This window comes from Python bivittatus, unplaced genomic scaffold (genome assembly GCF_059951505.1).
Source record: "Python bivittatus isolate LINGU-HERP-01145 unplaced genomic scaffold, Pbiv_v1 ctg000340_np1212, whole genome shotgun sequence".
NCBI classification, from domain to species: Eukaryota; Metazoa; Chordata; class Lepidosauria; order Squamata; family Pythonidae; genus Python; species Python bivittatus.
The window spans coordinates 7,693,523-7,710,330 of NW_028277056.1; the positions used below are offsets into that span (position 1 = coordinate 7,693,523).

Here is a 16,808-nt window from a genome sequence, read left to right on the forward strand (position 1 = left end):
CTATTAAACATATTGACGTAAGTAAGTTTATTGTTGCAAACTGACAGGCCATTGCGTATTGATATTTCACGCCGTATTTGAATTTTGATTTTAAATACTGCGGGCCACCCAGGGTCGCCCAGAGATGAGCGGCCATATAAATCAGATAAATAAATAAATAAACACACACATCCTCGACACGTGTTTGTGCAATTTCTCTCGAAGGCATCCAGAGAAAAGGAACTCACCTTCTCCTTCTGTAATTTGCTCCACCATCAAAAACCATGACAGCTGGGAATTTTCTTTTAATCGTCCACTAGTATCTGCCTTCCTGTAACTTAAGGCCATTGTTCCGTAGCTTACTCTGTGGGATGGGGCGGGGGGGAGAATGGCTTTTGTCTGTCACCCAGGTGTATCTGGGAAGGGGGGTCAAAAAAGTCAAGAAGGTGCCTGTGACAACAATAGAAGCCCCACCCCTTTTTAATGTACTTTTCAGGCACTTGAAAAGTGTTTCCATGTCTCTTCTTCTGATCTCTGGTCACCTTTTCTCATTTGCAGTTGTCCAATTCTCTTCATGAGACATATTTTCCAGGCTCCTGAGTTGCCCTGCCCAGTTTATTTAATTAACAAACATTGCCAAATGGATATGGTTTTCTACTTTTATTAATAGCTGTATTTTTTTTTTCATTTATGGATCACAATGTCATTTTATCAGTGTACAAATTGCAGTTCATCTTTTCTAGAAGAATAACCAAAATAAGGATATCTATCTATCTATCTATCTATCTATCTATCCATCCATCCATCCATCCATCCATCCATCCATCCATCCATCCATCCATCGTTTGGTGCAAACAACCTTGGATCTCTGCAGTCCTACAGGAAAAGATATGCATATACTCAAAGTTTTTGAGAACCAAAATGGCACAAATCTGTGTCCCTGGCGATACAAACCACTCCTGGATTTGTTCTTGCCCAAAGATACTTCAAATCTTTGGTCAAAATTGTTATAAGTAGCTAAAATTTGCAACAAATCCCGGTCTCTCTCAAAAGCCAAAAAAGGTTTATTGGAGATTTAACAGAAAGTTTGCTTGGATATTTCTTCAGTGTTCGCTCCCTGGTCATTTCCTTCTCAAAATGATTCAAAGCACCTGAAGGTTTCAGTAAAGGGATATAGTCAGGCTAATAATGCATAATCTTTTACCATTATGAGCCTCAATTTTAAACGAGTAGGGACATTTAACCTTCTCATTTCCTGCTGCATCTTCCTGACATACAGTACTTTCAAACACCATTGGTGTTAAAGCTGGACAGAACCAAAATCTCCTAGAAGATTATCAGACCAGGGAAGGGGGAACGGAGTGAAAGATAAACTCTGTTCCTGATATTTTGCCCCTGTATTTCCATTAGGAGACAACCAAGAATGGGAAATTCGACATTCTCATACAATGCCTATCTATGGCTTTAGCCACTGGCTAAACCAGCATCAAACTTGAGTTAAACAAGTCCCGACCTGCAGGAGATCATCCACACACTCCATATATTCTAGCTGAGCAATTACTAGCTAGGTAGCCCAGCACAAGTGTCCTGCTGGCCACAGGCCCATCTATAGTTTAAGCGTCATCATCATAACCAAACAACATGCAAAGACAAAGATCTTCTGCTGTAATGCTTCTTGGTGTCTGTTTTTCAAAGTAAACAGCCATGATCAGTAGCAGGATCCACTGAACTACAATGCCTTACAGCCAGTGGCCAGGGACAACATAACTGTAGTCTCAAGTATTTTGAGGACAAAGGTTCCTTCATAAATTTGTCTACTCTGTTTAAAGTCACCTCCCAAGTTATCAGCTATCCCACCTGTTATTCAACTGAATTCCTTAATACAATTGGCCAGGGACAACATAACTGTAGTCTCAAGTATTTTGAGGACAAAGGTTCCTTCATAAATTTGTCTACTCTGTTTAAAGTCACCTCCCAAGTTATCAGCTATCCCACCTGTTATTCAACTGAATTCCTTAATACAATTGGCCAGGGACAACATAACTGTAGTCTCAAGTATTTTGAGGACAAAGGTTCCTTCATAAATTTGTCTACTCTGTTTAAAGTCACCTCCCAAGTTATCAGCTATCCCACCTGTTATTCAACTGAATTCCTTAATACAATTGGCCAGGGACAACATAACTGTAGTCTCAAGTATTTTGAGGACAAAGGTTCCTTCATAAATTTGTCTACTCTGTTTAAAGTCACCTCCCAAGTTATCAGCTATCCCACCTGTTATTCAACTGAATTCCTTAATACAATTGGAGTCCAGCTTCCCACACAAAGGCAGCTAAGTGAGTCGGGTAGGAAGAGGCAGAGAAGGTGAGGGGTTAGAAACGTTCTCCTTTTCCCGTTGTGGGCCCTACTGCTCAATCAAGAGCAACAGAAATCCTCTTGGCTTCCTGTGATGAGATACATGGATGTAATGTCACCAACCAGAGCTCAGCCACGTAGATTCCAGCTTGTCTCAAATAGAGAGTTTGATTAAGTAGTGGGAGAAGATAAAGAATGTTTGGAAAGCAAGCTGAAAAAGAGACAATCCAGAAAAGAGATGATCACCAGAAGAAAGCAGTTGCTACAAACCCCAACTGTATCCAGTTACTCTGGGTGCTTATTGACCGTTTTGCTTCTGTAACCACAATTTCATGTACTGAACTTCCAAGAGGCGGGCCTGCAGGACGGATTTTGGGTCAAAGGGGCTGTTGGCACGCAGATCCAAGTGATGAGCACCTTCCGGGATCACAATTGCAACTAGAGTGTCTGTGATGTTCTGGGTAACTCCACCTCCAGACCAAGGATCAAGTCCCCCATTGCTGGAAGAGAGTGAAGAAGGCAGGCATGAATGCCATACTTGAACATCAAGGAGAATGCAGAGAAACAAGAACAGCACAACAGTAGCATCTCAGATCATGAATCAGGCTGTTTCTCAGGGCATTTTTACCATGAACCATCTTGAATTATGACGTCAATGGTCAAGAATGAGAAGACAGTTTCTTCTGCATCCCCACAACACCTGATTATACTGTAGTTTTGCATAGGTTTAATTGAACAGCTTCTCTAGGAATCAACTGGATAGAAAAGTGAAGCATAAATATCATTAAATGCTAAACAAATTATAGGTTCAGTGTTTAAATAAGCAATGAAGGCTTCCATTTGCGGGGCCAGATGAAGATAAAAGGCCAACACAGTTCTTCTGAGAGAAGTGTCTAACATCTATTCTAGCCTTCTACATTAAAAAAAAAACAAAAACCTGGTTACTTTTTCATGACTTGTACCCATCACCATTGTAATTGCGTCCATCCATCTTGCTGCTAGTTGTCCTCTTTTTCTCTTTCCTTTCATCTTTCCCAGCATTATAGACTTCTCAACAGACCTAGCTCTTTGCATAATGTGTCCACAATACAGCAATTTGAGCCTGGTCATTGGTGGGGGAAAACACACCTACATCATGTCTGATATGCCTATTTACAACAGAAACTCACCTGAAAATGATGTTACTATGAGCACTAATGTTCTTCCCCCCATAAAGAGTGGGAATCCAAGAAGGGCGGGGTCGTACCCCCCAGGTTTTGAAGCAGTCTTCTGAGTACGTACGAAAGTCCCATTTCTGTGGCTCAAACATATCATTGATGCCATCTGAACACATGGGCATCACCATTTCAGTGCAAGCCTTGGAGATGAGGAGAGGAAACAACACAGATTAATTTCATAAGATTCTGGCTTGGAATAGTTGTGTCAGAGAGACGTGTTCATATTTGCATCTCTAAATTATGAGGTCTTAAGATGGACATTATCTGATCACATTACAGTCAGCTGTATCCTAAACCACAGAAAGGAGAACTGAATTGTGGGATTAAGCAGGACTGTACAACAAGAGGGGACTTTATACCACTAAAGAAACCAAGGTCAAATTCACAACTTTGTTATTGCTGATGAAAAAGCAAAATGTTGTTTCATATAGTCAACAAGTCATGGTAGTATTTGAGGCAGTTCATTAGCAACTGGGAAAAAATTATATTTGTAACCTCAAACTACCTCACAGAGTGAGATTCTCAGCAGAACAGCCCTCCCTGACTTGATTCCTATCAAATTCCTGGATTACAACTATTATAATCCTCAAACAGAAGGGCCACCTCTACTCTCTTCCTCACTGCTGAGAAATGCAGTAACTTCAGGGTAGAAACTGCCTTAAAATAAAAGCGAGATAATCAAATATATGATCCTTGTAACACACTCTATCCATCCAAATAGATTAATAAATAAGACAATCAGTTAAATTACAATATAATAGTTTTGAATTCTGATTCTCAATTTCACTTTACAAGCGAATCAAAACATTACAGTGGTACAAAGTCAACCATCTGGGTTTCTTTTCTGCTGAACTTCCCAAACTTCTAAAGCTCAGAAAATGCTCCTGATTTATTAACTGCAATTTGCATTTCAGACTTTTTCTCCTGCCCTTAATTTCTTCTCACTCCTCCTTGCCACAACCTGCTTGTCATTACTATATTTATAGAAATCAGACTGCACTCAACCTGTGCATCTGGGTTTTTAAGATTCTCTTTATAATTAATCCCAAAGGGTTGCCTTACATCATGATCCCCACTTCCCACCCCCCACAATTGCCATGGTGATTATGGGGCACACACCCACCTGGTAATACCAACCCTGAAGGCCCAGACTTTTAGTAGCAGTATGAGTTAAGTTCAGGCACGATGCCCGTCCTGTGTAGTTGTAGTAGATGTCTATAGCCTGGAAGATATTCTGGAGCAACAATCTGTCCGACAGTTTAGGATTTTTCAGGTATTTACAGATAGCCTGGGGAAGACAAAAGAGGAGAAAGGAGTTGAACCTCCCCAAAATAGCAGAGAGCTACACAGTCCAATCCTGCAGGGAGAAGCCTGTTGCTGACACATCTGCAAGTTAAAGGATTCTGGCTACAGAAATATACCAGCTTTTGTCCCCCAATAGTACAGAGATTTCATTTTTCTAGTTATCCTTTAAAAATTAAAAGGAGACTTAAGATGCTGAGAGAATTAAGAATGATGTGGACAGACATCAAATACTGATCAAGTACACCCAACGATACCAGTAGACAGCAGGTTCAGGATCAGATGAGCAAAAGCCTTTTTCATCTTTAAAACTCAAAACACATGATAGCCACAATTACGAGCTCTGATAACCTTTTCTAATATGGGTTAAACAGAACAGTACAGGTAGTCCTCGAATTGCGACCATTCGTTTAAAGACCGTTCAAAGTTACAATGGCGCTCAAAAAAGTGGTCCTTTACGACTGGTCCTCGCACTTACGACCATTGCAGCGTCCCCATGGTCACATGATCAAAATTCAGGTGGTTGGCAACCAGCATGTATTTACAATGGTTGCAGCATCCTGGGGTCATCTGATCCACATCTGCAACCTTCCCAGCTGGCTTCTGACAAGCAAAGTCAATGGGGAAATCTGGATTCGCTTAACAACCATGGTGATTCACTTAACAACCACAGCAAAAAGGTTGTAAAATCAGGCACCACTCACTTAACGAATGCATCACTTAGCGATGGAAGTTCCAATCCCAATTGTGGTCATAAGTCAAGAACTACCTGTACAAGATACCAGAGACTGCAGTAGCTGGTCCCTCTAGCCCAAGTGAAGCAATTCTTAGGGCCTTTATTTACTGATAAATAAAGATGGATGCCCTATCCTTCAAAACCATTTTTTCAGAGCAACTTCTACTAGTTTACAAATCAATGTTCATTTTTTTAAACACCAAAACAGTAATGAAATGCAACATATCCATAATAAAAGTGCACATATGAAGCGTTGTAGCATGCAATTAACAGGAAGGAAAGTTGTTGAGAAGATGGTCAGGTTGCAGTTGCAGAGAGCCATAGATAAAGCAGATTCTCTGGATTCTTGCCAGTTGAGCTTCAGTCCAGAACATAGTATGGAGACAACGTTGTCTGTGCTTGTAGATAACTTCTGGTAGAGCTGGGATGGGGTGGTGTGACCTTCCTGGCTCTTGAGATCTCAGCAGCTTTTGTTACCAGCAATCATGGTATTCTTTGAGGCACGCTATAGGGATTAGCAATGGGAGGCACAGTATTTGGTTGTCCTCTTTTCTCTTGGACTGGTTCCGGTTTGTGGGGGAGGGAGAGAGGTTGATCCTTCATCCCCTTATCTGTGGGGTGCCTCAGGGCTCGACACTCTCACCTCTCCTGTTTAGTATCTATAAGAAACCACTAGGTGAAGTCATCTACTAACAGGGGGGCCCAATATCATCAGGGCACTGATGGTACCCAGCTACATATCTCGAGTCCAGGCTGACCAAGTGATGCTAGCAAGTCATGTCTTTGGTTCTGAATGGGATGGCATTTCCCCAGACAGAACTGGTGCACAATTTGGGAGTCTTCGGAGAGGAGGTGGCAACTTTGGACAGGAGGGCCCTGGCCCAGATTCATCTGGTATACCTTTCCTGGACTTGGATTCCCTTCTCACAGTCACTCATGCCTTGGTTGCCTCCCATTTGGACTCCTCCAATAGGCTGCCCTTGAAAATCACTGCCACGTGGGCAGTTATGGTCATGCTTCAGTACACCTACATGATGCCTCTGCTGCACAAGCTGTACTGGTTACTGGTGAGCTTCTGGGTACACCATTCAAGATGCTCTAAAGTCCTTCAAAACGTAGGGCCTGGTTAACTGAGGAAGCATCTTTCTCACATCATTTCTGCCCACCTTCAAAGATCTGGCAAAGTGGGCATGTTCTGGGTCCCATCCTTTCAACCATGTCACTTGTTGGGTCCTAAGAAGCATACCTTCTTGGTTGTGGTGCCTGCCCTCTGGAATGTTGTCTCCCCAGAAGTTCACATTGCCCTAGCTTGGTTGTTCTTTAAGCAAGCCTTGAAGTCCTGGCTCTTTCACCAGACTCTGGGATAAGGGGGTGTTTTTGGATACCTATTTATTGATTGATTGGTTTCTGTCCATTTATTTATTTATTTATTGGTTTCTGTCCTTTTTAATTGGTATTCCGGTCTTCTGGGGGTCTTGTATTGGGTGTTTTTCATTGTACGCCATCCAGAGTGGGTGGAATGGGATGGCTCTATAAATTTGTTTAAATAAATAAATAATAGAGAACAACGTATTACAAACATCTCACAGACCACTGCATACTTCTAGGTCAAGAAAGCTCATTTACTCACTGTGGACAAAAAGTGTAATTTATCAGAGCATCGGATGAAATCCTTTGGGAGTCTCCTTCAAAAGAGACAGCAAAGGAAGGGAACTGGCAGCTAAGCTTGGAAATATTCATCAGACTAACATGTAACTAATTTTTCCCACATGATGGGCCAGGGGGGAGGATGTTGTAGTTTAATGCCTCTGCAGTTAGTGGAGAAGGTTGCCTGTGATCTAAGCAAGAAGGCCACTCTGAATTTTCCTTGAGGACAACCAGTCACATTGGAACATAAGATTCCATGATTATTTTGAGATCCTGATACTGAAATCAATCATTCTAGAACTTGGTTCATTATCTCAGTTGTTCCAGGTCCTACTCCAGCTCCCCAGGAAGAGAGCTTACAGCCCATTGTCAACAGTGGACAATTGGCCCTAGGCAGGTAACCCAGTGACTTGATTGAGCTGGCATCACAGTGAGGGAAGGGGAAACAGAATCCAAGTTGCCTTTGAGCCAAGTTTCAGCAGGGACTAACTGCCTTGAGGCTTAGTGAGTGGGGGAAAAGGTTAATCACTTATTAAGATGACTTCTAGCCTTTCCCAGTCGACCGAGTCCCTTCTCAGCTGGAAGACCAAGGATTTCCCAAAGCTTTTCTGCTACTGCAGATGGGCCATACGGAAGTTAAAGAGTAGCTTTAAGAGGCTGCAACTTTTATGAAGAGCAGTGGGGAGAGGGTGGGAACTGAAGATGGAGAGCCTCCCATTTCCCCAAGAGGACCATTCCCATCCCTGCCCCATGACTGAAGAGGATTAAACCGATGTATTCAGGGAGTTGAATAAATCCATCCTCCTAAATTCTCAATAGACCTCCCGCTCAAACTCAGAATAATCACATTAGTTTGGTCACTGAAAACCCGCCTGTTTCCTAATAAAGAAAAGAGAGGTGACTGGAACAAGCTTACGCCACCCAGTGAAGCTGCATACATTATTAAAAAAAAAAAATCAACAAAAGAGAAGAATTCCCTTCTTGATTTTAGCCCCCAACGGACTGGAATGTCTTGTGAAAGAATCTCAAAGGAAACCCCATCACTACCATTTCAAAAAACAAAAACAAAAACACCTCTTTATGAAAAGGCTGTAAGCACCAAGGACACCCAAAAAGCTAAAGTGATGACTGACAAATCTGAACAAATCAAGGTTGCTTACAGCAAGAAAATATTAACAGACCCGGAGCCTAGAACAGCACTGCTCAACCTTGGCAGCTTTCAGATGGGTGGACTCCAACTCCCAGAATTCCCCAGCCAGCTTGCTGGCTGGGGAATTCTGGGAGTTGGAGTCCACCCATCTGAAAGCTGCCAAGGTTGAGAAACACTGGCCTCGAGGGTGGAGGCCAGATATCTAAGAATACCTTTCCTATATCCTTGGATTGTGAAGCAACCTGGTGACCAGGGTCTATGGAGATGCCGTAGCTGATAGTCACATAGCACAAGACCTGCCTAGTAATGTGATAGCCAACCCATGATCTCTGACAAACAGACGCAGCCCACCCCAAATATACCTTCCTAAAACGAAACTTGCTCCCTACCGCTTGTTTGGTAGGAAAATTTCACCTCCTCCTTTGCTCCTCTTCCAAGGTCCCCTGTGCCAGCCCCACCAGTACACCAGACCTGTCAAGGTCATCTTCCTTCATCACGACACCTCTTTTCTTGCATGGATTTTGGTACACGTCGGCCTTGTTACAATACAGATTATCTTCCAACAGCAACTAAAGAGGGCAATTTTGGCACCTATCAGGACCACAAGCCATTTTTCACACCTTCAGCGGCAACCCTTTCTTTCCCCATCAGGTTATGGTCAGTATTTGCGCTACTTCGCCCCGTGTTTTTCTTGCTAAGTGTGGTAAGTGATATTGCTCACTGCCCTGTGGCCTTCGCTGTGGAATCAGAATACCTTGAGAAATAACCCAATATCAGAAAATAGCTCCTTTCACAATCATGCAAGGGCACCCCATTTCTCTGGCCAATAAGCAGAGGTGCAGTGCTAGAAGCACATTGTAGCAGCTGGGATGCTTATGAGGGGAAAGGGGCTTCTGTTGCTAGGGTGATGTGGCCAGTTTTAAAATAGCTGCAGTCTAGGAAGGACAAGGGAGAGATGAAGAAGCACATTGGAGTCCTCAGATTTCTTGTTAGAAACTCAGCAATAAAGAACCCCTGAAGCCCAAATCCACCAGAATGTTCATAACTTTTATTCATGATGGAATCAGCTATCATCTTCTTCTCGGTAATTCAGTTTTGGCCTCTCCTGGAAAAAGCCAGTTCTGGGATGGGTCACAGAGCAGAAAACAGAGACTTTGGGTTTGGTTACCTGAACAGGCCAGGCAGGAAGAGGCTGTAAGAAGTCGGCTGGATATGGGTAGTCCACCATTGCTGAGTTTATCCATGTCTCTCTCAGCCACGCTTTGAAGATGGTGACATCCGTCACAGTTTTCAAGGGACTGCACAAGTGAAATGTGCAGGAAAGCCACCGTAAGCCTTTCTCTAAAGAGAAAGAATTCAAGAAATTACTGTTTAATATATACAGCAGGGTTCCTCAACCTTAGCAACTTTAAGATGGGTGGACCAACTCCCAGAATGGCTGGCTGGGGAATTCTGGGAGTTGAAGTCCACCCATCTTAAAGTTGCTGAGGTTGAGGAACTCTGATATACAGGATATAACCTACTTCATTCTCACAAGAGGGAGAAGAGCTGGGCTCCACATACTGTGTTACAGATCATCTCCTTTAAAGTCCGCATTTTTTAATTTTAGCAGAAACTGATACATGCTGGTCCAGTGCCAATTCTGCAGCAAGGAACTTTTTTTTTCAAAAAAACTAAATGCAAAAGATCCTCTTCCACTGAATGTGAACAAATGGGTCCTTCAGCAAAATACAGCAAATTGCTCCTTCTTCCCATCAGCCAGTCATCACCTCTCCTCCCATTAAGCTATTCCATGCCCTTCTGTAATTACATTTTCAGGTTTTCTTTGCCAAAAACTTAGCTGTTATGTCATGTCTGAACACCCCCGGTAGGGCTGTGCAAAACGTCTCCAATCCAAAACATCTTGAGCTAAAAGCAACTGTTTTGAGTTTGAAATGAGTTGTTCTGACCTTACTGCAAGCATTTCAATGCAGTGCCAATCATTTGGAAAATATCCGGGGCATGATGCCCTTCCAAAATGTTTGGAACAGAGTTGTGTATCTCCAATAAGGTCAGAACAACTCTTTTGCAAAGTTTAAGGTCGTGGAGACCTCTTGAACGTGCCATTTGTCCTCTGAATTACACTGATACAATTGGCACCGATTCAGAGTTTTCCAGAAGCAGAAATTCAGAACAAGAACTGGATTGGTGGGACGCAGAAGACACCCAAGAGAGTTTCAACATACCTACTTTTTGAAGGTGTGCTTTGAACTCAGAACAGCTGTTTGAAGTGTAAAACATTCAAAATTTGAAAATGTTTTGTACATTACTAATTCCCAGTACTCACTGGGTTGTTGTATACACCTTATCTAGTCTCAAGGTATCCAAGTATGATGAATCCAATCAATACTTTCTCTTCTCATTTGACCACAGTGGGGACTTGGCTACAATGGTTTTTTAGTTTATTATATTTTTGAAAAGAAAAAATATTGGCTTGTACAAGAGATCTGTATTCCGGGACTGGGCCAGTCTTCCCTTGGAAGAAGGAAAGGTCAACACAGTATGCTTCTTCACACAGTATGCCAACCCAGGTCAGTAAAAGACATTCATGGATGCATTATCAGAACACGTTTGACTTCGTTAGGGTTAATCTTGGTTTGCAAATGTTCTGGGTATGTGTCTATGTGTGTGGAAGAAAGGAGTTTGAGAATGCTGTGTGAACTCAGCCTGTTTGGTTAGTTTATGGTGAACCACAAAATGGGAGAATTCAATAATTAGGTTAGACACGGTGTGCAAATGGAAACAATGTCAGATCTGGCTACAAATTTTGCTTCCCACACTCCCAACTAAATTTTAATCAGAATACAGCTCTATTAACACAGCAAACTTACATAAACAAACACTGTTATGAACATTACAGACATTACAAATGGAATATGGTGCTGTAAACACCCGATATGACAGGCAAAAAGTTTCACAAGCCAAGTTGGCGTGGCAGTTAAGGTGCTGGGCTAGAAACCAGAAGATTGTGAGTTCGAGTCCTCCCTTAGGCACAAAACCCACCTGGGTGACTTTAGGCCAGCCCCTCTCTCTCAGCTCAACCCACCTCACAGGGTTGCTGCTGTGGGGGAAAGAGAAAGCGGGAGCATTATATACGCCACCTTCCATTGTGCAAAATAAAGCAGGACATCAATCTAATATGGGCGGAGTCTAAATTTGAAAAATAAATAAATAAATAAATAAATAAATAAATAAATAACCATATTTGCCAAGAGGGGAGTGAGGAGGCTCCAGCAGAAAAGAAACCTATTCCTTCTGGGCGAGGAGAGGCTGAGATGGTGGAGCTTCTAATGGCTGCTGGGCACCAGAGGGCACCCTTGGCCCACATGCCAGGTGCTGCAGCATGGTCACTGTACAACGGGTCAGGCATCGGGACCCTCGAGTGGGACTTCCCAGCCTCCCTGTCTGGTTCTGCCTGGGCTGGGGCTCCACACCAGTATATTCCAATCATGGGCATTCAACTCTACTCTGCAGACACCCTCAGCTTCAATCTTTCTACCCTCTCACCTTTGAATGGTTGCAGATCAATATGTTCGTTTTCATAGTTATTTTTGCTTGTAATTTTTTTTTAATGTATTTATTCTTTTTAATTGTTGTACGCCGCCCAGAGTCGCTTTTATGTGAGATGGGCGGCTATATAAATACGATAAATAGTTAAATTAATAAAAATGAAATCATAATAACTAAAATCAAATAACTAAAACAAACTCCATTTACTCTTTGTTAGCTTCTTACCTGTGGCAGTAATACGCTTAATGGCTGCCCAGGAATTTCTGATGGCTTCTGAACAGCCAAGCCCACTCTTTCTGAAATCTTCGGTGACTATCTTGTAAAAAGTACCGCAGGGAACCAAGCTGTCAAATTGCCAAATGGGGGCCGAAGCTGCGAGAGCTCTGAAAGCAAAAAAGACAGAATCTATAATAAAGGAAATCTAGACCAGGTTTCTCAACCGGGCTGGGGAATTCTGGGAGCTGAAGTCCACACATCTTAAAAGATGCCAAGGTTGAGAAACACAGATGTAAACAATCATCCGTGGAAACCAAACAGGCTGGTGGTCATGCTTTGGAGCAGCCAACAGATCTGATCTCAGCTGTGGGATGAGCCAACCCTTTTCTCATAGGCTTTTTTCAAAAGAAAGTACCCGATTAGCATTCCAATTTGAGTGCCACCACTAATGGCTGAATTCTGCTGGGTTTAAAGGGGAGAAGGTGAAAAGACTAGGTGGTACAAGATACCTCCTTGATGACGACTTCAGCCTCAGTGCGATGGGAAAAGCCAAGTTGGTTGGGGCTACTCTTAGAGCAGGAGATGAAGGTCAATTCCTACTAGCTCACCTGGGTATTTCAACTGCTGTTTTCCTTCTTTTCCTCCTTCCTTCAATTGCTGTCATCCTTCTATTTTGTTTTTATAGCATTCTCATCTTCTGTTTTAAGCTTCTTCACGTTAGAATAAAGTGATCCGTCGGGGTAAATTCCTTTTCAACACACCAACCCCCATATTTGATTATGCTGGACTCACTCAAAGGAGAGCTCCAACTATAAAACTCTTCCAACACATCGTTAGATCAGCCTACCCCAACGTAGCCTTCTCCAAATGGGTCTGACTACAGCTCCCATCACCGCACAACAAGTAGGACTGCCAAGCTCTAATCTAACATAGTAATCAAAGATCGCTAGGTGGAGAAAGACCAAGCTAGATTCAAAAACTAGCTGGTTCTCTGCAGTTCCATAGCAGATAGTACCACCTTGCTCTGCACTCACCCGATTACGACATGGGGATATTTCATTCGGAACCAGGCAGCAAGCATCCCGCCGTAGGATCCTCCTATGGCTATAACCGGGGTGTTCTGCGCCCCAGGAATCGTATCCTTCAAGTGCTGAACAAGTACTGCAAAATCAGCCAGCGCTTGCTGTGAAGTCAAGTAATTCAGATGCTTGCTATCCTGAAACAAGACCACAGGACCTTTGTAGAGCATCCTTAGGACACTTGCCCATTTCTCCTGCCCCATCCAAAGATGTGGTTTCTTAGGCAGCTCAAAAGAAAGGGCGCTGGAAACAAACAGCAATCTGAAAACCCAGCAAAAAGAGAGTAGGACTTACACAACCGCGTACCTGGGCACCCATCATAAGCAGCGAGCCACGGAACGGGGTGTTACTGAAAAGGGAGCAAGGTTGTGACCAACATTCCTCCCACTGGTCAGATCATAAGTTCTATTTGCATTTCTGTGAGAGGTACATCCTCTAGTTAGTGGCAGGCCACGAGAAGGAGTCCAGCAGAAATGCTGTTCTTACCAGAGGAAACATGGTGGAAGTCCGTTCCTTCTTTTGTAGGAAGATGGTGAGAAAAGTTGCAAGCCTTCCGATGAATATGGTTTGTCTTTACCTAGTTTCTCAATGCTGCAATCAACCCTATACCAGTGGCCTCAACACTGTTATTGATGAATGAACTGGCACCATCTCATCCACCAATTTAAGTTATGCCACAGCTCAGTAGCCAAATAGATGCTTCAGATCAGATGTCCCTAGGTTTATTTCAACCCCCTGGCATCTCTAGACATGGCTTCTAGAGAACTACTATCAGTTAACATCAAGAATACCATCCTTTATATAGTCCTGTTATTTTTTTTAAATCTACAGAACAAATGGCAATGTTCACAGGTAACACCAAGCCAGATTTTTATAACCACACAACCAATGAACCATAATGGCCTAGATCACACCTAATGATCAGCCATAAAAGGTAGGATCCCACCTTAGTAAGCCAAAATCATACCACGTTATAGTTTAATGTATGAGCTCAACCCGTGACAACTTTGAATTGGGGGTGATGCTTACGGTGAACGATTTGTTTCCAAAAGGCATGGACTCCCCGTAGTATCTGTGTTCAGCAAAAACCAAGATAGCATCTAATTCTTCAGCCACATTCCACATGAAACCCTGAAATGGAGCAAAGGTTGTCTTTTTAAAAAAATAATTCAGAAAACAATCATCTTCAATCTTTTAACCTTCATAAAACGTCTAAAATATTTTAATCGGATACGAGATCATGTGCACCATACCGTATTATTTGCAAACCAGGTGATGTCTCCTTCGTTGCCCGTGTAGAAGAGAATTGACCCAACATCTTTCTTCCGGTGCTGATCTGCTATGAGGTAGCGCTGCTTGAAGGTGCGATCTTCAGCAAAACCAAAGTGATCGACCTGCAACAACGTGAAAAAAAAAAACCACTTCATGGAAAGCAAGCAAAAAGGAAAAAACCTAGGGATTGAGGACGGTAATAGCATAAATGAGATTTCTGCATAAATGAGATTTACAGGCATCCAGAAATTCTTTCAGCATAGCATCTGCCAATGAACCTAGCTGGGAAGTAGGTGGCATATAAAAGCTCTTAATAAATATACAGATATACTTGACAAAGAAGATTGAGACTGGACAGGAAGAAAAAAAAGAAAAAGAGACAGCAGATGGAGCTGTTGGGTAACTTAAATCGCTTCTAGTCAATGTTCTTGCCTAATCCTAGCTAACCAGACTTCAGATCTAAAGCAAACAAAACTGCTGCAATCTGGTGTTTTCTTAAAATGGTGGGTAAACCCGTCTGGTTTTTTCTCCCCACTCCAAGCACTTCAAGGTTGGTTCATAAAACTACTTAGGACTCCAAGGAGAATTGGTTCAGAATGCAGTTGTGAGAACAGCAGCCAACGGTCATACATATTCTAATGTACCTTTCAGACCTCAAAGGGGCTCCAAAGACATTATTACAATAGTAAAAATCTTTGTACCAGGATTTGGCTGATCCCATTGGATGAAAGGCCGGTGATCATAAACCTGGTCCCCCAAAAGTCATTTGGGTCTACACACTTTGGCTCTATCTTCTTCCTCTGGTTTAACTGCTTGGTAGTAAACTGCTGCCACCACCTATCTTCTGGGGCTGAGTAGCTACATGGAGCCACAAATGTAGGGTCGGGGGTGTACATCCAAAGGGCTTAGGGGAGTTGGCATCTGAGACCTCCTACCTTTGACCCAACAAGAGACTTCAGCAACACAATCTAGCTGCTGCATCAGAAACTATGAAAAACATCAAATTATAGATGTTTGGTAGACCTTTTTCTGATCAGGAGATGAATACAGATTTGCCTCCAAGGTAACATGGTGCAGGATTAGAAGAGTGCATTCTCTGTTACTGGTTCCCCATGAAGAGTCAGGAAACTCACAGGAAATACGCCTATGGTTGAATCTCACACCAACCAGCCAACATCTCTCAAGTCTCATTTATAGAAGGATCTGACTTAACAGAGATCAGAAAACATGGCAACTTTTTAAAAACACGGCAGAAGTTGGGGCAAAACTAACAGTTCAATCCTACATGAATTTACCAAAGAATAGACTTGAATGCAAACCAGTGTAATTAAGATATCAGCATGAGGCAAAACTACTCCAGCAAAAAAAAAGTAAGTATGAATTTAAGGATCAGAATACAACAGAAGATTATGAATTCACTAAAATGAACACTATACAAGTCTACACATTTAATTTCAATCTCACCTTTATTTTTGGTCAGCTCAAGGCAGCCTACCTACCTAACGCTCCTGCCTTCAGCCAGCTTTCATGCCAATGGGAGGCCAGAACACATGGTCTTCCAGTTTCAAGCCTGGACAAACAATCTTAGGCTGTTTATCAATTGCCTAAAACTGAAATAAGTTCTGTCCTCGCAGGATTTAGTTCTGTCCTCACAGGATTCTCATCAGAGTTCCCTTTAGCAAGGTTTATTGAGATGAGAGGGTGGGTTACAAGAATTCCGGCGAGTGAACTATTTTCAATTTAGAACCAATGTATTCCTCTGCACATTAGAGGGGAAACTGATTTTTTTTCCTAAGGCTTTCCTGTAATCCAGCTAAGAGGTGGTCTCTTTGACAGTGGGGAAGTTTACAGTCTCCTGAATCTTTATCTGCCTGGAACCAATTCTTACAACCTGGGCATAAAACAGCATTACGCCACGTCTGCAGTTCTACAAGAGAGCAAGAACCTTCAGGCAGGTAGCCTTATTCCACAAAAGCTTTTTCCATCATGAGCCATGAATCATAAATTGCCACCCAACATTTTGTTTTTGCTGTAACAGAATGACTGTTTTATTATATCAGTCACATTTAGACATGCAGTTTTAAAAGCTAGGGGAAGAAGAAAGGCAGAAATGAGATCACAGAAAAGACTCCCCCCCAATCAGAAAGCTAGCTTTAGTCGCGGCCTCTTCGATCCTTCCTCCAGATGCTCATAAAACAGCAACGGTTTTAGCAGTGCACTAACAACTCTAACAAAAATAGTCATTTCAAAAAGCAGAAGGGGAAGGAGAGTGAAAGCTGAACTGCACCGCACTATGAGCAATATATATC

General features: G+C 42.5%; 1 protein-coding gene across 1 annotated transcript in view; it reads right to left on the bottom strand.

Annotated features, from left to right (window-relative positions):
* Positions 1-631: 631 nt before the first annotated feature.
* PRCP (prolylcarboxypeptidase) overlaps positions 632-16,808 on the bottom strand; it is a 31,459-nt gene continuing 15,282 nt past the window's right edge. The window contains exons 2-9 of the mRNA XM_088140505.1: positions 14,481-14,621; positions 14,257-14,358; positions 13,183-13,364; positions 12,158-12,315; positions 9,552-9,724; positions 4,672-4,836; positions 3,501-3,688; positions 632-2,831 (exon numbers count right to left, since the gene is read on the bottom strand). Of these exons, the coding sequence (XP_087996631.1) occupies positions 2,630-2,831; positions 3,501-3,688; positions 4,672-4,836; positions 9,552-9,724; positions 12,158-12,315; positions 13,183-13,364; positions 14,257-14,358; positions 14,481-14,621 (1,311 nt within the window). The 3' untranslated portion in view covers positions 632-2,629. The remainder of the gene's footprint in view (positions 2,832-3,500; positions 3,689-4,671; positions 4,837-9,551; positions 9,725-12,157; positions 12,316-13,182; positions 13,365-14,256; positions 14,359-14,480; positions 14,622-16,808) is intronic.